Source organism: Aythya marila (genome assembly GCF_965140915.1).
Source record: "Aythya marila genome assembly, chromosome: 24".
Classification (NCBI taxonomy): Eukaryota; Metazoa; Chordata; class Aves; order Anseriformes; family Anatidae; genus Aythya; species Aythya marila.
In genome coordinates this window covers 591,817-614,153 of record NC_139065.1, presented here as the reverse complement: position 1 = coordinate 614,153, position 22,337 = coordinate 591,817, and the positions used below count along the sequence as shown (strand labels likewise).

The following is a 22,337-nucleotide window of genomic DNA, read 5'->3' as shown; positions in this document are numbered from 1 at the left end:
AAATTCTTTAACAAGAGTCAATAGATGGATCCTCATGGTCACGAAGCTAAAAGGTGTATGACTACTGCCTTGCTAGCTAAACAGAGCATGCAGGAGCATGGCAGTAGACATAAAGCCAGGGCATCCATTAACACTAGGGAAAAGACAGGGCAGAAACCCTCCTGGAGATGCTTCCCACTTCCAAGAATGCATTTCTGACACCTCTGATGAAAGGTCTTAAAAGATTATTTTTCCAGAAGTGGAGGTTTCTATTCTTTTTTTTTTTTTAAATTACCCTGTCACAAAGCACCGTCTCAGAAAAATCCACAAGACAGCCCTTAAAATCTGTTCAGTTCTATCTCCTTGTTCATTTCTATAAAAAAATCCTATCAGAATAAGGATGGCTGTAAGCAGATAACTGCCCAGCCTCTGGCTAACAGTGACTACAATACCTGTGCAACACAAAGCCCACCTCAGAAGCCATAAAAGCTTACTCTGGAGTCAGAAAAAAGAGTTGGGGGAGAGAAGAAAAAAATGGAAGATGAGATTGAAAAAAGTCATCTGATTTCCTTTCAGATCTTCATATACTTACTGACACAGGCAATCAGATCATGGAAGATATCCTTGGGGAAGAGAGGGTGCTCCAAGCCTCGGAAATAGAGCTTCAGAACTCCTGCTATCGAATCCATGTCATGGTCGTTCTGGTCCCCAGCCAATGGATCTTCACCTTGGTGCCAAGCAAAAAGAAACAGGCAAGAAAAATCAGAATACTGGAGAAAGGAATCAGACGGGAAGGATGCAACTCAGCTGGAGAAAAAGATTTATGCAGCACGACGCCGATCCCACCTACTCCAACTAGAATCAGCAGAGGGAGAGCTCCCCTGCAGACAGCAGCAGGAAGGGAAGCGTCTGACAGCATCCCTGGAGACCTGGGGCAGCTTTCTACCAGCCAGCTCGGTCTGACACCGGCTCACAGCCCTGCACAGGTGCTTCAGGTATTTTGGTAGGGTGTGAGCTGCACAGAGCCACCACCGAGGGGAACGCAGCACAGGTCCGTGAGCCTGTATGTCTTCGTGCACACTTACAACTGGAGCTCAACTGATTTAGTGCACGTGCAAGAGGCCAACGAGCATCTTCTATGGGCTCAGCAGGACGCTGAATTGCAGGGGGTGTTTATGGGACAAAGAATTTGTCACTGTAGGTATGCCACTGTTTGCCTGTATCACCAAAAGAAGGTGCCCACTTAAGGAGTTGTTCCCTATGGAAAACTCCCTATCAGATATAACTAGATTTAATGATGGGGCAAACCTCAGATTGAAGCTATATATATCCATTATGTGACTGGAATTACCAAAGCTTGCCTATTATCTTAATAACACGCTGGATAATAAATGGGCCACTATAAACTGGAGCATTATCCTTGGTATTAACTGCCACCAAGGGTTCTGGGCAAGGTAATAAACTGCAGAGACATTATTGTTAACTTTGTCAGTTCTGTATATCATATGCTTTCCAAAGACAAGTGAGATGAAGGAAAAAAAAAAATCACCTCTATTTCTGCATGTTACTGCTGGAACAAGTGGCTATTTTCCCACAACGAGCATTTCCTTCATTTAAAAAGGGGTCTTTCAGTCTCTTATCAAGTCTCTACTCACAGACTATGATACACATTTCTGCCTGCTCTGTTCTTGAAGATTTTAATTCTCAGATAGATGGAGACAAAGGCAGATGAAATTAGATGCCACGTTATCCATTAAACTCCTCTCTTCCCAAAAGCAATATAAACTTGCTATTCACTTTTAATTAATTAATTACTGCTCGTCTCTCCCGACAGCAAGCACAGAAACATACCAACCGTATTTTTTTAGAGTGATGTGTTCAGAGAATTAACATGAGCCCTGGTGTCTGCAGTGACCCAAGTACTAGTGGGGAGAGGGGCTGCAGGATTACCTAAAAAGCAAACTCTTCTGAACCTGCTCTGCTAGGGCGAGCAGCCCAGAGAGAAGCTGATGAGTCAGGAGGCTCCCAGCCATTCTTTGCCTTTGTATGGAATGGTTCTTTACATAGAAAATCAAATCTATTAAAAGCTACATCAAGTTTACAGCGTTTTGAAATTCATTCTATCCCTTGCTGATATTTAAAGTAAATGTGGCCAAGCCACCAGAAGACGGAATACACAAAATTTCCTTCTCCAGCAGCCGGTCTGTTCACAAAGAGCTTGCAGAGGGTACAGGGACTCACGTAGAAAAACACAGTTACATCCAATAATGAATTTCCCTATATTCTTTAGTGTTGCATATAATCAATAAATTATCGGACGTGAGAGAGGACCGAGCTCAGAATATTTATTACACAGACAGCCTACAAGATATAAAGCCTAATGCCAAACAACACTGAGCGTTCAAGGTTAATGAGCACTAGAGAAGTGTTTGGGCTACAGCCACTTAGGAAACAAAAAATGAAGGGACAAAATGCAAGTTGCATTCAAAACACGCCATTTCGGAACACTTACATGAATTAATACATTTGGCAATAATTTCTGAGATAGTGGAACAGATCCTCCTTACCTCTCTCAAATGCATTTTTAATATCGTTCACTTCGACTTGTGACCCAGACACTCTGAATATTCCTTCATGCTGCAAACCTGGGAGACAGTAAGAAAGAGATGTTGGTAAGAGGCATAAAATCAGCTGGCACCCTCATCATATCCGATAAAGGAAACAAACCCAGACAAAAGCATGATCTTTGAAAAACCATCTTCTCTTTCGGGTCCACGCACGTACATAGTATGTAAAAACAGAGCTTGGCACCAATGAGAAAACATATTAGCCCTTCCTAGTGGATTGACAGAATAACTTAGATGTAGCAGCCGTGCCTGTCATCTTTTACCCTGAAGGATCCCAAAGGATTTTACAAGCCAGAGAAAGCCATAAGCTAACAATACATCAGCCAGAAGTAAAATATGGCCAACTGCACAATGAAGCAGTTTACTTTTCAAGAGCGATGCCACAAAGGCCCAGGGCAAATCAGCCAATTGAAACGGAAACATTTAATTCCTCCAGCATGACCCGGTATCTAGGGCTCCAGGACAGTCTTTGAGATGCTCCTGCTAAAATGCTGGTATTAGCAAAGTCATGAAAACCAATTATCAAGTAGGCGAGACGTTCCAGCATGCTGCCATCGCAATGATTTTGTTGCTATGTGTAGGATGAGTAACTGCCACAGCTCAAATAATCAGCAAAGTAGTCTTCACAGCTGGAAAATCAACTTGTATTCATTCAGGCCTTTTAATTGTGTGCTTTCTGAAACAGGGGATGGTGCAATGTCTCCGCTTTATTTATAACGATGGCTATAAACCAATAAGCTCTCTCGAATGCATCTGTGCCCTGCTATTCCTCTCAATTTCTGCTACTGTTTTAATCACAATGCCACGAAACCTCTGTAGTATACGGCTGCATCTAGCAGCTGTGACATGCAGCTACACAACAGGGAAAAGCAAATCCCAAGCACAGAGAAGCAAGGAGGAGAACGACACGCATCCCACAGCTACACGGTGAAACATGGCCAAACGTCACTCCGGCTGCCTCCAACAAAATTAATTCCTACAATATAATTGTGTCAGGCAATCAGTTTTCTGATTTCTTCTGTCTAGGTGTATTTGTCATTTAAAAGCACTTTCCTTCGAATTCCAAACTACACTTTTAGGCCATGGTATGACATTCGGTGCAGACATCAGCTGAGCTTGTTGGAAAATCTTTCTGTCGATGATCTAAGCCAGTCCAGCTGACCAGCAATAAGCTTCTAAAAATAAAATCTCCTGATGGCACTGCTCTATCATGCTTTGGTTTACATTTCAACACGGTTTCAATGATTTCTCCAGCAAATGTCCAATTACCAACTTAGTAAAGTTTTACAACAATTGGTTCTTCCAGGTGATGATGAGAATGAGACTCCAGATTATAGTTTCTAAAGTGAAATGGTAATTAGACAAGGAAAATGAAACAGGACCTGCTATCTGGCTCTGTGTCTTGGTTAATGAAGATAAATTCAACCTCTTTCTACATATGTTAATTAACAGCTGTTTCACATGCTACTAACAGATGATATTGATTAAAAACGAAAACAAATTAAAACAAACCTATAGAATCTTTCACAGCTTTCAAGGCTATGAAGTCAAACTCAAACAGGGATAAATCATCTCATTGTGGCAATAAGCAAGCAATAAATTGACTACTTGACCTCCTACGTTCTAACACTTGGAGCACTCCTCCTCCTCTAGGAAAAGCATAATTATTATCGGTAAAGGCCACATTTCAGGCCTCAAAGCAGGTGATGGGAGGTGAGGCATGAGTGGTACTTCAGGATGGGAACCTTATTTCAGAGGAAACAGAAGTGATATTGCTGGAAGGACACTTTGCAGCTCCATCCTTACAGTGTCGGTTATTTGCAGTATCCATTTACAAAAATCACACACAATACCAAGAACACAGCCAAAAAGTCAGTGCAAGATTTTTATCTTGCAGTCTTTAGTATTATTCTGTGTAAGTATCGTGTGCCAAGCTGCTTGGAGCATTTCAGAAGGCTTCTATTTCTATGAAATGAATGGTGATATAAAACAGGACACTTCTTGTCCATAAACTCACCGTGTCTACTAATGAATCGTATGCAGCTCTCCACAACCAGGGGAATGGCTTGCGAGGAATCCTGCACACAGACAAAGAAAGAGAGCAGTCAGAATGCAGAGTGATGGCAAGAAAGATCAAAACATACCGTCGTGAAATACTAATTCAAACGTTACAGAGGAGCAATACCTTCGACTAGAAGGTGGGATGGGGTAGTGGGGTTTGCTTGATGTGCACTGCCGCGCCTGCCTCTACAGTGAGGAGGGAAGCACCCTTACCTATCTTACCCATCCCAAACCACGTAGAAATAGACAGAATTACGCACAGTAAAAGACTGTCTTATAGAAACAGGACTAGAAATTCTCATCTGGACTCATTGCAATGATTGCTGATGAATGCGAACCTCTTCAAAGCCTCCAAAAACCCAGAGCATAATGTGTTCCAAGAATGCAAGCTTGGCCAGCTTACCAAAATCTTTTTTTTACAAAAAACAAAACAAAAAACAAAACAAAACAAAACAAACAAACAAACAAGAAGAGAAAAAAGAAAAACGGCCAAAAGACAACAGGAAGACTGGAATTCCCAAACTACTATGTTAGATTTTTTCCCATATTTCAAAGAAACACATTACTTAAAAGTAATAGATTATCCACTGGAGCCAGGAACCCAAGGCGTTGCTGTTTTAAATCTTTGTTCTAAGAAGGCCCAAGCAAGCAGGTGCTGCTTTAACAGCATTCCAGAGAGAAAATCAAGGGAAAGGAGACAAAGAAATATGACAGCATGAAGCCCATAAACCATGACTGTCCAGACAGCTCAAGGCTGTTTGGCTTTTTTGGTTCCAGATCTCTCCAAACCACTGACAGATTAAAATCATCATAAAATTCTGTCAAAGACAACGAATCAAGGCTGTGGATCCATCTTTATTGATTTCAGTTACTGAATTAGCAGACGCTAGTTCCAGTTAAACAGAAACGAAATGGCTGACGTAAGGAAAGGAGGGAAGGGTAAAAATACTCCTGTTTTCCAGCTGTCTCCAGCTGCACGTACACACACACGCACCCCTGGCTCATTACCTAGGCAAACATTTATTACCTGCTTCCTTATCGTGGAGCTGCGTCTGCCGCTGATGGGATCAGAACAGTCGGTGCAGGGAGAAAAACAGAGAAGAGAAAAAGTCAAGACAATCCTCTAATATTGCAGTTCTTGCTTGTTTGGTATTCCAAACCATGCTGATTTTGGAGGAGGGAAGGAGTCAGATACACAAGTCAATCATAATGACTTAGTCTCATTCAATTTCTGGAACTTCAGAAGATTTTAAGCGACTTTAAATCACTAAAAACCTGAAACAGACACAAGGGAGTCCACTGCTTTGACAAAAGATTACCCTTGACATTTTAATTCCAACCATATGGAAACCTGCTCTATGCGGCTCCTCGCTCGCGATGAAGTTTGTTATAAATTGCTCAGAGCACTTCTTGAGAAGAGCCTCGCTGCGGAGGGGGGGAAGCAGGTGGGAGCAGGCTGTCCTCCTGCTGTGCTGCCAACAACTGTCACTGCGGATCCCTTGTTACAGCTCGTGAGAGACTTCAAATAAATAAATAAAACCCCTCAAACTACAGCACGCACCAGCCGGGCTAAGCCATTCCAGTTTAAACCATCACGGTCTCATTCAGCTATGTTGATAGACAGGAACTGGAGAAAAAAAAAAAGGAAAAAGCCTTCCTTTGCCAGGATTTCCCCCTCAAAATTTATTAATGAGGTTTAAAATTCCTATAGTTTCTGGTAAAAATGAAGCATAAGAGATAATGGTAGAAAGGCCCTAATGTCTCTCATTCAAGCCAATTCCCTGCAAGGGCAGATGGCTGCTGAATTATAAATAAGGTGATTAGAACTGTGATTTTTAAAAAGACTGTGCAATGTGTTAATTCAGGGGAAATTCCTTTTATAAAAAAAATCAAAAACACTGAATGAAAAAAAAAATCAGATTCCATGGGCTGTCACAGACAATATGGTCTATTTTAAACTATTAGCAGTAATGATTCTTTGATATTTAAAATTGTTTCATGATGAATAATATTTTATTATTACAGATGTCAGGCTCTAATTAGGACCTGTCAGCTTTGCTTTGCTGTAAGGAATTTGAAAAGTAGTAATGACTCTGGATCAGCAGTAATCACCTTCCTTTTGTTAAACCGGCAGGATGATGCACAGCCCCTGCTCCAGCTCCTCGTGCCCAGCGGAGCTGCTTGAATCCATCAATTTGGAGATGGAGATTTGTTATGTTTTATAAAAACCCCATCAAGAGAAGGTTAGTTATTGCTCTGCGATTGGTCCTAATTATAAAGGAGAAGTTAATTCTCCAGGGCCTCTGCACTGCTGCAATCCAGTGCCAGGGCAGGGCAGAGAACATCACCAGGACAGCGCAAAAAGGCCCTGGGCCATCTCCTTCTCCTCCCTGGCTCACAACAGGGCTCAGCCCTGCACACCCTGCAGTCCCTGGGCCCTCTGCTCTGACAGGAATGGCAATGTGTCTGTTCAAATCTTAGTTCAAAGAATACTCTGGATGACGGTGCCAAATTTAACAGTTTCTCACTCCTGCCCACCTCCTCCCTCATCTGGATTGGATGCACCAGGGTGAGAAAACGTATCATGAACTAGCAGGAATTTGGTTATGGATTAGCTATATGAGTATCTTTTTTGAACACATGCATGTCCTGGGCTGGCCACCGATCTACAGCAATGAATTTGCAGCAGATTTTCCTTAAAAAGTGATTCCTTGAGCCACACCTACCTGGCAAGGGAGCAGTCAGTCCTTTGACCTGTGGGGAAGAAGGAAAAAATATAGTATTAGAGAGAGGAACAGGAAAATACCTTTGGCTGCTTTGTAAAGCCACTTTGGGAAGGAGGGGAAGGAGAAGAGCCAGAGGCGGGGGGCTGGACGTGGCTGTCCCCTGCCCAGGGGACCACTGGAGCCTGTCCTCCCTGCAGCTGCCCAGGAAACGCAGAAAGCAGCTTGGGCTGCCCAAGGACTCTTTGGAAAGTATTGTTTTTGAAAATTGGTTCTCTGCACACTCTAATTGTTGACTTCTCCTGCCAAAAAACTGGGCTTGTCAACCTCTCCCTGCCTTCCCCCTTCCCAGGGGAATCAGTAGGGAGAGAGATTATACTTTATAAAGCCACTCAGCGAGATTGGAAACATTCACAGATTTGTTAGCCCACAGACGAACGTGCTAGCATTCGGCTATTTTGGGAGGCAGACGTTTAATGATATTTTCCACAAACATATTTATAAAAACGTTCCATTAACTTGCATTGGGTTTGTGAGGAAGCAGCCAAGCTAACAACTACTGCTAACGCAGGCAGCGTTTTAAAATAGCCCAGCAAGGAGTAAGAGACAGAAAACTAGAATGTGCTTTTGGGAATTGTACTGGCCAGATCATCGTCAGTGAAACCACACTGATTTTACAATAGCTGAAAATCCACCTTCCCTACAACGTCCTCCTGCTCCTGGGGACACGGAAGAATGAAGGAGGGAAAATTCTAATTGCTGACGGCTGACAATTAGTTGAACGCATCTTGAAAGCTACTTTCCTCTCCGCACGTAAAGCCAAAACAGTGCATAATTTACATGAAAATGTTATTCTGAAGCAGAATTTCCAGCCATCTGTCCCATTTCCATCATAGAATATTCATATATATAAATTACATGGCTGAGGCAACATCAAGGGGCTCCTACATTACAGTGACAAATGTGTACAGTAGGCAGGGACGTAATTACTTGTAGATGGGAGACTTGCTGCTATTTTTATTACTGGAACTTGTCATCTTTAGATTAAGGTAATTTGCAAGAGGACTAATAAATGTCACCTGAGAATGGGGCAAAGAAGAATAAAAATCTTAACAAACCCGCAAACCTTCCAGGGACCGAAGACACGCAGCTGTATGAACATTTTTAACCAAACTTCTAAACATGCTCCTGGGACTTGTGAAAGGAATTTTATTTGTTCATTTCCCATTTAAGTGACATTTTATGAATAAGCCTAGGCATGGTCCCAGTTCATACCATTAACCTGCTCGCATGATTTTGGAGACGGAATGTACCTCACTCGCTCAGCTCCTTTTGATCTCCCAGATGACAGGAGTGAATTTTTCAGAAGCTGCTGGAGCTCAGCCTGACATACACTGGGTCCCTTCACAGGGTGGCTAAGAAAGCCCTGGTGCTGCAAAGCAACCCCACAAAAACAGAAGCAGCCTTTAAACCTACAGAGCAATAGAGGAATCGCTTTTAATTTCCTCCTCTTTCCCCCCCGCCACAGCTTGAGCTCAGTTCAAGGGGCAGGCAGGTTACGAGGAAATAGGGCTCGGTATGCAGAGGTCAGCTATGATCCAGGAATGTGATTAGTCACAGGGGCAGCACGGGTGTCACTGGGAGATACTCAGAGGCAGAAGAAAAATACCCTAAGGACACAGATCTCTGGCTTCATCCACCCTCTTTACAGGGCAGATGGAGACGAGGAACCTGAACCAACGCAGGACGCGGTGACAACGTTCTCCCTTACCTTGTAGTAGTTCTGGTCTGATAAACCTGAAGCTCTTAATTACTGCAGCAATAACTATTTTATTTTTATAGTACATTTTTTAACTGAAAGGAAAGCGCTTAAAAGACCACACGCTGTTTAAGTTTTCATTCAGAAGATTTACACACCATAAACTGTGGGGAGTCCAGTTAAGTTACACAACAAAACACGAGCCCTTGCTCTGCCCTATAAACCCAGGAATGAGTTGAGCCGTTTTTTGACCTGACATTTAGGCTGTTAAACCTCCTCTACAAACACGAGGCAGACAGGTTTCTATGGAAACTTGGATGCATAGTTTAAGCGTGTTTGGCCAACAGGATTTGCCCATACCATGAAGGGAAAGAAATCTTCCTTTGTTCTGACACTAATAGCAAATGCATATTCAGGTCTGGCTGCTGCCCCTTGCCTCCTGCCCTGCAGATAGGCAACAAATTTCAGAGCATGTAAGATACGTTTGTTATTCCCTACAAAAGCCCACGCTCACACACGTTACCTTGGTCTGGACTGAACCACGGAGGTGAGAAGCAGCTCATCTGCCATGCAAATTGAACTTCTGATCAGCCTAATGAGGCAATGCTTCTAAACTACTCAGTAACCCGTAAATCACAAGGTTTACCCCAATACAGACTATCAGGCGAAGGGGAGGGGGCAGGATGAACGAGGGGGCATCCACTTCATGTTAACAAACCAGCGATGTGCATTAGTGACTCATTAAGCATTTTCTGTTCGCCATTCATCAAGCAGCCATGTAGGTCATTTGGCTTCTCCATCATGCAGATTGGAAAAGAAATAAATTCATAAAACGTGAACGTGCCCACTTTGCACCAGTAATCCAAGGCAGCTGTGCTCAGCTGACTACTGCAGCAAGCACACCAGCCTGGCGAGCAGGGGCAAGCAGCTCCCGGACTCACTTTCTCCCAGGGTCTTCTGAAGAAGGTCGTGCTTGGCCTGGAGCTTCGTTATCAGGTTCCTGCCCTCCAGATACTCTTTCATTTTCTGTGAAAGTGGAAAAAAACAAGATCAGGAGAAGACAGTGGATTTCTTTGATAGCATCTTTAGGTTACTGGACGCTGAACATAACTGCAAATACCGAATTGCATCAGAATTTACACAGCACAAAGGAGGCACTAACCCCCCTGCTTTAAATGCCTGGCAAATGCGAAGCTCGGTCCATACATATCCGCAGCGTACTCCCTATTGTTGCACTGTGCAATCAGCTGCATGTTTGGCATCTCTCAGGCATCTGAGAAGCTGTCAAGCATCTCCTCTTCAGACAGGGCGCAGTGGAAATGCACTTCCCTCCCGCGTCACAGCCAGCTGAATGAGCAATCTGTTTTAACAAACTAAAAGGCTGCTACTGTGCTTATTCTCTCACTTAACCTCTCTCACCCCACTTTACTTGTCAAATACTGCGTCTGCCTCCACTCTGGATGATACACAGGGCTGGGTGGGGGAAATGGGACACAACAAATAAAGATATTATTTACGTTCAGATTTGTTGTCTCGGTGAAATATTATACAATCATACAGTCATTTTTCCCACTTGTTTCTGATTCTTCACAGCTCTGCAAATGCTATTTTTACAGCTCTTTCATCTCTTTTGCAGCTCAGAACAGCATTATTTATCTTCACTGTGCTGCAGCACATGAAATACTCTGTTGCACAGTAGCTGGCCACATTATAATTAGGATGTGTTTACACTCAAAAACACATGAATAGCACAGAATTCTGCAAATACCACAGACCATTCTTTAGAAACATGAGATATTTAAAAAAATCGAGCTAGGAAAACAAACACACAGAAAGGATTTTCATTTAATAACGCAAGATTCTGTTCCTGCCTTACGCTTTCCCAATTCCATTCACTTCCTCCCAGTTCTGGCCTGGTATTGCCAAACTGGACTGCAAATCTTTAAGGTAAAAAATGGCATTTTAGCTGTGAGAGTGCCCTGGACCATGCTTGTCCTATGCAGGCTGTAAGAATGGCAGCCTACGTGTAGGATAGGAAGAATCGAGGAGCAATGTGAACAGATACTGAGAAATATTGATGGGGGGAAGCTTCCAGGGGCTGGTCTAGTTTCTGGCAGTCATGCGTACGGACAAGAAAGTCGAAAATGACTGAGCTGGAGCTTTAATTAACCGCTGAAGTCTGTGGTTTATGTCCCTTTGGTTGATGGAATTGGAACACAAATTTCACAAGAATTAAGTCCCTTTGGGGAGTCTCAGCACTTCCTGCTTCCTACTCTAAAACTTCAACTTTTTTGTTGTTGTTCTAGAAGAACACAGGAAGCGTGATCACTATGGAAAAAAACTATCACTTTTTAGAATTTCTCTGTAGAACCTGTTTGCCAAGCCCTCTGTGTTTTTCCTTAACTGGTTAAATTTTTATGTCAATTTTGACTTAAGAAAACGTGATGAGAGTAAGCTGCAAAAAGAACCTGAGAATTTGAAGCGGGGATTTGAGGATAAATCTGACTGTGGAAGGTGCCGAGCGCCCTGTCTCAAAGCCAAGCTCCGGCGAAGAGATGGAAGCACTGGGAGGCTCTTCTCAAAATAGCTCCAGCAGATGCTTAAAGATCTGCAAAGCAACCTGATTTGGAGAAGAGCTGAGCTTCCTTTAGAAGCAGATATAAAACCTGAGACTGTCCACTGCTGCCTGGGGGCCACGGTTTGGGGTGGAGAGGGCAGGTTTGGATTCCCTGCCCGAGCTCGGTGACCTCTGGCACGTGCGGGCGCTCCTCCGACCGCTGGGGCTCTGACGCATTTGCGGCGGTCGCACTGAGAACATCGCCTGCCTACGGAGGAGCAGCAGGGATTGGTTTTCAAGGGAAAAAGGGAGGGTTCCTTTCAATTAGGAACACATATTTCCTCTGTTCTTTATACTTCCTCATGCCTAACATTCTGTACCCTGCCAGCTAGCAGTACACTGATGAAAAAAATAAGTAATTTCAAAATAAGGCTGCAGGCTTTTTGTCAAATGAATTACAGAGATCCACTAGCATTCAGTTCATGGCTTAATAAAAAAAAAAAAAATCAAAGCACTGAAGAACTCCTCAGGATTTCATTTCTGACTGTACTGCTGGAGTTGACGAAGTACGATCAGATAAGGCAGGAGAAGCACCCTCAAGTCACATTATTTCCACATCGTAAAGAGGAAAGAGGTGAAGATGTGCTGCTAGTTGGAGATAGTGAGCACTTTGTGCTCGCCACCTCCTCAGAAGCCTGCAACTGCCGCCCCTTCCAAGCCCAAACTGCTTTCAGGATTTCTCCAGCACGACCCAGTGGGCAGGTAAAAGGCACAACGAAGCCACACGCAAACTAGGCCTCATCTTCCTTGCAGGAATCGAGATGTCACGCTTTGGGGGCTATACAGAAAACCAGTTTCTGTTGCTGTCCCATGTCCCTGCCTGCCTCCAGCCCTGAAAGCTGCGCAGCTCCCTCGGCCCAGCCCAGGCACTCGGCTCAGGGCGCGGGGGAATCGGAGCCGGCGGCTGAACGTGGGAGCAGTGGCACGGGGACAGAAGCAGGGTGACATTTCTGCCAGACTGACGAGCAGGGGAATTTTGTGGAATAATTCCTCACGTCTTAAGGGGTTGGTAATGATAAATTTACATTCATTTTTAAGGCGCTTCACAGAATGAGCATTGTACCGGGTTCTCATCTTTCTAGAGGACAAAAAAAGACAACATCTCAGCTGAGAACTAAAATCATCCCTGGCCTTGGAGGTAAGGAGAATCAAATCTTTCATTCTCCTGTTTGCCTCCTGGGTAGGGTGGGGAGCCAGTGACAAGGGCAGTGGCCCCGCAGAGCATCGTGGCACAGCCGTGGGAGGCAGCACGGCTGCAGCCAGGCACTGAGGATGTGCCCCTGGCTTCCAGCTCCCTGCTGCGTCCCCGCTGTGGCTACCTGCGATAGCTCAGCACGCAGTCAGGCATCCTTCCTGCTTTCCACCAGCACAGGGAGGTTCAGGCGTCTATTCTGCATACAAATCTTCCTCCAGAGCTCTGACAACAGAGCTGTCTCAGCACAAGTGCGCATTGATGAGCCTCTACACGCAGCTGCTGCAGTCTGTGCTTCAATTCGGTGCCCGCTGCATTCACCTAGGAGCCCTGCCCCACCAGCAGTACAGCACGGGGCACTTCCAGCTGGGGCGACATCACAGCATGGAGCCTTCTTTCAAACCAGGATTTTCCTTTCCCTTCACATTCCCCAGCAGGTCGCACAGCGTGCATGCACTGCTCGTGCACTGTGCTTTTCTCACTGCACAAAGAAAGCCTCGCCCCTGTTGCTGCTCAGCTCTGCCGCTCTCGTTTATACTCCTCCTCTGAGCATCTTCTCACACATGCTGCAGTAACTGCTCCCTGCAGATCCACGGCCTGAAACCCATAAAAGGGGTATTTGCAAGTCTGCCCAACAGCAGAGGAGTCAGGGAACAGCTTTGCCCTGCTGATGGCTCTTTTCCTGCACCCTGCAGCCCCGCAGCGGCTCCAGCGCCCAGCCCTCGGGGAGCAGGGCACTAACACGAGGAGATGCCAAAGCCACGGCCAGACACAGCCCTGGGCTTGTCTCCTGCCTGATCACATAATAGCCCCTCTCTCTAGGGAGGGATCACTTAGAGTTCAATTAAAAAATCATTTTTCTAGTTTCATAACCATGGGCAGGCTGGTCAATCCCTTCTTAATTGAATTGGTTTCTCCACCTACTATTCTCAATTACCAGGTTCACCTTCTAGGGAGGCTTTTTGATTTATTTTTTTTTAATCAAGGCCTGACATACACCAGCTGACAGGTTTAATTTGCACAGAAACTTCAGAATTGGTAGTAAGCAACACCAATTTAGAAACGGAAATGTAGAGGGCAATAACTATAGCAAAAGATGCCCAAACCAAGATAAGACGTATGATTTTCAGCTTCTTTTGGAAATATTTTTGAAATGGAAGAGAATTCAACAGTTTAACATAAATCTAAGTTAGGAAAAACAAACATACAGTCTGGTATGAAATTCAATATAAAAAGCTCTTAGTGTTTTGTACAAATGCATTGGCTCAATTAAAAGCTTATTTGAACTACAGAAATTTTAAGAGGGTAATAAAGAAAGAGCTAAACATTCTTTTCGTTTATGTTATGTTTGAAATTGATATTTACAAGCTATTAAGTTTTCTTTCAGATAATTCTTTTTTAGATGGAGGAGAAATCAAATTTTACACAACTTATCCTTTCTAAGTTTGCAGCAACAGACAAATGTATCCCTATATATTTGTAAAGAATTCAAAGCACCTGTTTTGAAAACCTGATACGCTAACTCTGCTTGGCCAAAATCAATTACAGAAGCATTTTTGTAAGGTGATAGCATTATTTTGCTCTCTCCTGTGAGTATCATTCTAAAAACATTACACATGCTCACACCACGAATTAACTCCTTACTGTAAAATAGAACTGCTCTGTCTCTTGCTGGTTGGCCCGTCTCTTGGCAATGCTTGGTTTGCTCATGAATGTTTCTGAGACTGTGGATTTAACAGATTCCATAGAGTTGCTGTACTGAAAGCAGTCTGAGACATCGAAGTCCTCTATTGTGACTATATCCTGGATTGTCTGGAGTGTAGCTTCCATGGTCTTCTTAACCTGTCCAGCAAGAGTAAGAGTGTATGAAAAAAAAGAAGATATGTTGCAAATGGAAGACAAAAAAATAGTTAATGGTACCCCAGAGTGTTTTACTAATAAACAAATATTACTTGTTTCATGTCCTGTGGGCCATAAAAGAAGTACTAGTTCTGCTCACTAACAGAGCACCGTTTGTAAGAACAAAGGCTTGGCAGCACACTGAATGTGCCAGCAGTGTGAAAAGAGCTGGAATCCCACAGGCTGGGGTGAGAAAGAAGTAGGGAAATTTAACCTCAAAGCAAAGAGTGCTGGAGGAACAACGTAAACATCTTACTTCTCTAATTACATCTACTGGGTATAAGAGAAATGTTAGATTACAAAAAGGCTTTGTCACACTGCAATTGTTTTCTGAAGGCCAGGATCAATTTACCAGACGTTAAGAGTTCACAAATTTTGCCCAAGGATTAAAAATTCTTGAACAGAAGTGCAGATGAGGCATTTTGACATATTCATAAACAAACGCCAGTGATCTGCTCTTCTCACCCTAGATGACCAATTAAACAAAAAACATCTTACCTTTGGTTATGCAAATTCACCAACTTCACTTCAAAACATTACATTCACCTCTTTCTCGTAACTATCCAAATACAACTTTTGCAACAAAGCCAGTCCTAGCAATTTAAGGATGGGGAAAAGAGAAATGTGCATGTATTTTAGGGGCTCCTCTGCGTGCATTCAGCTTTCATCCAAAATCACAACCTAACATACTACTGGCCTCAGCTGCCTTATTCTTGAATTTTACCATAAGCCTTCATAAAAGAGGACCACAGCAACTACATTCTTTCTTAATTAGTCCTCACTGCCCCGTGGAAGCAGTAAAAGGCTTGTTGATTTGGGTTGATTAGCTCACCTCTTCATTTTCAATCTTTAGTGTAGATAACCTGGACTGCAGCTGCTGGCACCTCTGCACTAATTCGCTCTGCACTGGCTGTTGGGCACACAGCTGGGACTCCTGGAAAAGAAAAAAGCATCATTTTTAGGAAAAAAAAAAAAGTAATCAAGAACAGTTTAATCACTTCATTATTATTATAAACAAACATAATCTAAAATGCCTCATTTTAAATCTTTACTAACTCTGGATTTCCATCAGTGAAAAGGAATGTATTTGACCAAATTCCAGTCCACTTCTTGACTGTCTTTAGAAGTGAATGAAAGAGAGAGAATGTGTACATCTCAAAAGATCTAGAAAAAATCAACTTCTTTCACTGAGGCAAGGTAGTCATATCTTCTGGAAGTCTGAGGGTGCTTTATCACAGCGACTAGGCTAAATCACACTCTAAAACCCCCAGGAGAAGCGAGTGTGCTTGTATCTCATCAAGAACTTGCTGCTATTAGCCAAGCATCCTGGGGCACAGCAAGCTCAGCATGTTTAGCTGACCTGCCTGTACCTACAGGAACAGGTAGAACTCACTATTTAATGAATTCAGAGGAATTTAAATAGAAAAGAATGGGTTAGGTACTTATCGAAAATGCCAGAACAGTGGGTTGCCCTGTGCTGTTAATAATTAGCTGTCCTACACAGCACGAGGTAGCTTTCCTTCCAGAATTTTTTAAAGGAAAATATTGATTTCATTGTATAAGGCTACTTTTAAAGATAGACATTGCTGGAGTTTTATCATGTACATACACAATCACATATTCAATCTGGTATAAGCAGAACCATTTCAACAAGTCTATCAGCCTGCATTTATAAACATTAATTCGGCCTTGAGAAGAAACAAGTGAAATAAGATAAATGACTCGGCGAACGTGAGCAGTTAACTGAGTGACAATCTGCAGGTAATTTTTTCTTCCTAGTATCTTACAGGATACTACCGCTGTGCAGAAAAAAACAAGAAATGTCATTTGCTGTCTGAGGGATTCACTTACGAAGGCCAGGACAAAGAGGAACCTTAAGCAGTGACTGTATTTCTTAGAACAAAAGAATAGGTAGCTGCAAGAGACAATCCTTGCAGTTTTTCTTGAATCTTTGTGAGAATAATCTAGAAAACTAACCAATTGAGCCAAATTAATACACTGTACGTGCATCCCTATTCAGATTTGTGAACTGGTTTCAACTTCTGTGATTTAAATGGTTCCCAGCCATCTAACTGCTATCTTGGGAAACCTACCACGAGAGAGATTTTCTATGAGAAAAATTAAAATCCTCTGTCTGCCTTGACCAGCTTTACCTACACTACTTTAATGTTTTAACCCAAACTAGCTGTCTTCCTTCATCTTTGTGACAACAGTATTAGGAAAACTAAACAGCTCAATGCATTGGCACAGATGAGACCATCAAAAGCTACTTTCTGAAGTGTGGGATGAGTATCTTTCAGATCACACTTCACATCTCTAACTTCAGGGCCTGTCTGAGACTGCAGGAGTTAATGGTGGCTTCAACAAGAGGCTAAAACATTGTTCCCTATCTAAATTTAGTATTATGCCAAATTAAGCATTTCTGTCTTCAGTAGCTTTGCTAATCAAGAAGTGAGGGTCACTTGCATTCAGACATCTATATAATGAGCCACTGCTTACTCTTCCTATCAGCTCTCTTTTCTAAGGATCCCTTCCAGCTCCCAGAAATAGAGCCCAACAGGTGGCCTTTTAGCAGGTCCATCTATCAAAGATGAAGGAAGTGCAGAGGGGAAGCTGCAAGGGTTTACAGAGCTAGAGCCAGATGACCATAAACTGACCATATCACCCATGTGCGGCTGAAACTCGAACTTCATGGGCGGACAGAAGACATTGTTGTACATCTCCATCAGGCGCTGCTTATCACTGTTGGCATCCAGGTTCTCAACAGCATTTTCGATGGCATCCAGCCCCTCGTGCTTCGACTGCTCCAGGTTTAGCTCAGCAGACAAGAATGTCCTGAGAGCTCTGTTGAGGCTAGCGTGGTACCCCAGGTCACAACACTGCTGGAAAAACACACACAATTCCATATGAATAAGCGAAGGCATTCTGAAATGAAAGATAAAATGTTTCCAGAAGGCTAGAAGTTATGTAAGTGGATAAGTCATGGTTGTTTTCTCTCCTAGCTATCACAGCAGTCTCCCATCTCATTGATTGCAGAGGCATCTTGATAAGGGATCCCTGAAGTCATCCCTAAGCAGAACTGAGCCTATAATCCCATACAAATTTCTACATCATGTTACAATTTGCCTCCACGAAGAGCACAACTTAAAAGTATTATAACAGTTTGGGGAGTTCTCATGGAGTACCAGAGACCTCCTTTCGTTCTGTTTGGAAAAAAGAAAAAGCACCTTAAAAGTGGGCATGTTTGCTGGTATGACAGTGTATTTCTTTAAATTCAAATAATTTTTTCAGTGGCATTGATTCTCATTGAAAGCAGTCCAAAATCCTTCAATAAAATTATTCTAAGTAAAACAATGCAATATGTATTACAGGAAGAAACAAGCCACAGGATTTGGATCATCTGCAAAGATTAATCTGCATCTGAATGATTCCACTCAGTTTTCTGTAAGGATAGAGAAAATTGCGTAATTCAGTGTACTTCAGGAAGCAAGAACACGACCTGTAGAGTCCCAGACATAAAGAACAGAGCCAGCCAAAAAGCTAGCAGCGATCGGCTGGGGTGACTTCATTGCTGGGGTGAAACAGAAGAGCAAAAACTTTCAAGCAGAAAGTGGTCACAGTCGAGAATTTCCTGGCTACTACCGACATGAGGATGATGTCACTGCAAGACAATCAGGCAGCTTCATCTCCACCGCGGCTGCACAGCCAAGTATTAATGTACCATAGGGGAGAAAGGCGCTTTTCATTAGCTGATCAGAAACAGCCTGAATTTTTCAGGCATCTAATAAAGTGAGCGAGAAAGGAGCCCACCTTCTTGGAATTACAAACAAGATTACATATGCTAGGAGAATATCCAAAAAGAAAGAAAGAGACCATCTGCTTGATTGCTATGCTGCTCTGTAAGCAAAATTCACATGAAATCTCCTCCTCACCCATCATTTGGGTCTCATCACTGTCATTGTGTGTAAACGCGGGGGGAAAAAAAAAAAAAGAAGAGAAAAAGGAGAGAAAGGATGGGTGGAGGGAGAGAGAAGAGAGTGCCTGACTAGCAGACCATCCCCAGCTCTCCCCAGATTTGTCTCCAAGCACTGCTAGATGCCTGGTTCCTGTGCCAACGCGCTGTGGCAGGTGTGGAGCCTTGTAAAAAGAGCAGCGCTTGCTGGTTAGACTGGAGGCAGAGAATTAAAGGACACTGCATTCAATCAGAAAGAACAAACAGCAGCCAAAAACACAAAAGCGAGTTGATTGAGAATTTGCACGTGTGGAGGCAGCCTTGGATAAACAGCCCTTCAAAGGCACTGGTTCTGGCACGCGCAGGATAATGCCACCCTCCGCAATGATCCAAAGAAAGCCAGTCCGAGTTGGGCCAACAGGCCAGCCACGACTGGAATCAGCTCAGATTGAAGAGGAGCAGCCTCCCATTTCTCCCTGTGAGCCAAGCTGTTGTATGCCCACACGGAGAGGCCAGCTTTCCTCCCTGCTCTCGCTCACATCGGGAAGGAGCGCGGCTCTGCTGCACGGGGAGCTCACTGGTGGGACTGGGAAGTCCAATGAGACTCAATATTTCATAGCCCACCTCACCGAGCAGCAGGGCTATGGTGAGATGCCAAAGTATTTTAGCTTTATTTTATCGAAGCTAGTGACAGAAAACATTTTTCAGCCCACTCCCCCGCTTTAACATTTTTAAAAGTCCAGCATACCCATTTATAAACCTATCAGTCTTGCCATCCCTTTTCTGGGTTATATAAATGTTTGATGGAATCGCTCTCCAAGGAAATCAATTTTTTATAAGAATTTAATGATAACTCATTCAAATTCACTTCCCAACATGACAGCTGATTAACCCTTTGCCAGTTAGAGGTTTTCAAACAGGCACCAGATTTACATTTGGAAAGGGAAGGATGGAGAAAACAGCAATAAAACACTCATTCCTAGAAGAGCAAAGTGAGCTCCAGGACTCATACTTACCCATGCATTTTTAAAAAAAGATCTGTCCTAGTGACCCTTCCATAAATATCAGATACTCGTTTACACAAGCTTCCCCATTACTGTAATATTGCATTAGCATCAAAGAACTGCCTCTGTCCCCAAAGTCAGGGAATTCAAAACTACTGGGCTATGTCAGTTTATTGCTCTTAACACACAATGAAGATTTAACTCACTCTTATCCTTCCACAGACACTGGAACACAATGTGCTGAACACATCTGACCAGTTTAAAGGCATTTGGCCTAACAGGATTTATAAATAACTCTGAAGATTGCTTTTATATTATATTTCCAGCTGCAATATCAAACGATTAGATCAAGGAAAAGAATTAAGATCTGACTTAAAAATTGCATTTTTATTTAAGTCAGATGGTTCACATAACCGTCAATGGTTATCATTGTTAATTTTCAATCCTTCAGATCAAAGGCATTAGTAAATCTATATTCACTGTGTCTTAACGAGGAGATAACTGAATTACATCTCCTGTGCTCCCAGGTAAGTTCAGTATCTTTCCATGCCTTCTGTAAACAGAGCAGATAACACTTTTCTTTTAAAGATTTTGAGAATTTGCAACATTCTGATAAACTGAATGGACACAGACCCAGTGTCATGACGGCCACTGTGGAGGAGCAACAAGAAATCAATGTAGTGCAGAGGCTTGGCTTCTGGTCCTGCACCCTGCCTACATCACCGCCCCAGACAGCCAAGAGCATTTAGTGAAGAGCACTTCACACTTCCTTCAAAGCTGGATAACCTCTATTTGTCAATGAACTACTTGAAAGATCTCAGGCCTGTATTAAAATTGCTTGGGGTTTATGAAATCTAAATGGATTTTTTGCTCTATGAGTCACAAAACTGCACTAAGAACGGTTTGTTAGCAGACAATTGAAACAAGCACATTTGCAATATTTGGGGGAGGAACTATGCATAGGATTTTCAAGAAAAACATTAAGACAAATTCCACTGATGTCAGGGAGATGAATCCCCACCTTGTATGAGTTAGTATGAAGAATATAAAGTTATCACTGGTAAAAAAAGAACAAAAGCAGAAAAAAATCCACCACAAAAAAACAAAACAAGATGACAATATTCAAGCTGATCCAATGTTAACCAAGAAAGTTCTTCTAAAGAGGGAGCAGATATAAAGGAAACAGATCTCTTTGGTACCACCAAACACAACATTTTGAAATAACAGCATTTTTTTTAAACACAGGCAATCCCTGACCTCCAAAGGACAGGTTTTAAACAAATATCTAAATGCCTAATAAGCACCTAGGTGTATTTTGTGTGATTTTATGATCAGCTGAATAAATGTGCTATATATAATGTTAGGTAATGTAATGGCTGACTGAGTAACAGTGATCCAAGTGATCTTTATTGCCTATGACTAGACACACTTCTGGTAGCTACTTGCCCACCTACAAAGAAAGTTCCCTTCAGGCTTCACAACCGAGTGTTTTTAGCAGTGACTGCAGTGGGCTTTCCTTGGCAAACAGAATGAGATCAAGCAGCAGCCAGTGACCCAGACACAACATGTTCACTGCATTTGGTACTCCAGCTCTGCACACTGAAGTGGAATAGTGATGTGTTTGTGAGGAATGCTGGGATTCCTAGCAGGCTTTCAAGAGTTTTCAAAGAGGGGAGATTCTTTTTCTTTTTTTTTTTTTTTTCCTTTGCATTTCACCAAGAGTAGAATTGAGGTCCCTGGAATACTGGGGTCTTTCATTCAGCTACAAAACAGAGTTTGTAGGCAGCTGGGGAACAAGCTCCCTCTGCCTTCTGCTCCGTCACCCTGCTTCTGCATGGAGCATTCTAAGGGAAGGGGGCTAATTTCTATAGACAGTTTATTTCTTTGTTCCTCTGCAGAGAGGGACAGGCAAACTGCAGAGGGGCTAGCAGCAGAACTTCCATCATTTTTGACACTCTTCTGACACCTTTCAGAACTGGTCTGACAAAGTGCTCTGCAGTCCCAATGACAGAAAAACGCATCACGCTACTGTAGAGCTGGTGGGCAGGGGTATCAGAGAACAGGAGGTCTGAAAAGCAGGGAGATCCATCCCTCTTGTAAACTATGCTACCAGAAACATTAACCTTGAAATGCAAGGATTTTTTTCTGAAAACTAGTTAAAATCAGCTTCAGAAAACACTTCTGTCCTTGACTTCTTTTACCAACTGGTATACTGATATTACAGTTAACATTCTCCTTTTTTAAAATGTGCCTTTGAGTTGAGGGTTTGCTTAAAATAGTAAATAGAAAATGTCAAGCAACATCGTGATATTGAAACCGTTTCATTTTAACTAAGCAACTCTTCTTTCTACGTGTTTCAATGCCAGGTTTATTGGGCAAGCTTCTATCTGTGTAACAGACGGAGTGTGACATCTAAGAAAAGCTCACTTAGCAGATTAATGACAGATCATCATGCTGTTGTTACTCTCTAGGCTGCCATCACTCCACAGCTGCAGAGCTGTTGCCAGTTGTGCTGGTGTATAAG

General features: G+C 42.9%; 1 protein-coding gene across 7 annotated transcripts in view; it reads right to left on the bottom strand.

Moving 5' to 3' along the window:
* SRGAP2 (SLIT-ROBO Rho GTPase activating protein 2) overlaps nucleotides 1-22,337 on the bottom strand; it is a 102,025-nt gene that overhangs the window by 19,254 nt on the left and 60,434 nt on the right. For 6 of the 7 annotated variants that reach the window (XR_014319022.1, XR_014319023.1, XM_082778538.1 and 3 more), the window contains exons 8-16: nucleotides 17,515-17,739; nucleotides 15,690-15,791; nucleotides 14,603-14,800; nucleotides 10,091-10,175; nucleotides 7,394-7,421; nucleotides 5,695-5,725; nucleotides 4,624-4,684; nucleotides 2,547-2,624; nucleotides 572-706 (exon numbers count right to left, since the gene is read on the bottom strand). Coding sequence is in view for 5 of the 7 variants with exons in the window: in XM_082778538.1 (XP_082634664.1) it covers nucleotides 572-706; nucleotides 2,547-2,624; nucleotides 4,624-4,684; nucleotides 5,695-5,725; nucleotides 7,394-7,421; nucleotides 10,091-10,175; nucleotides 14,603-14,800; nucleotides 15,690-15,791; nucleotides 17,515-17,739 (943 nt within the window). In the remaining 2 variants the exon portion in view is untranslated. The remainder of the gene's footprint in view (nucleotides 1-571; nucleotides 707-2,546; nucleotides 2,625-4,623; nucleotides 4,685-5,694; nucleotides 5,726-7,393; nucleotides 7,422-10,090; nucleotides 10,176-14,602; nucleotides 14,801-15,689; nucleotides 15,792-17,514; nucleotides 17,740-22,337) is intronic. The other variant, XM_082778539.1, reaches the window with a different exon arrangement.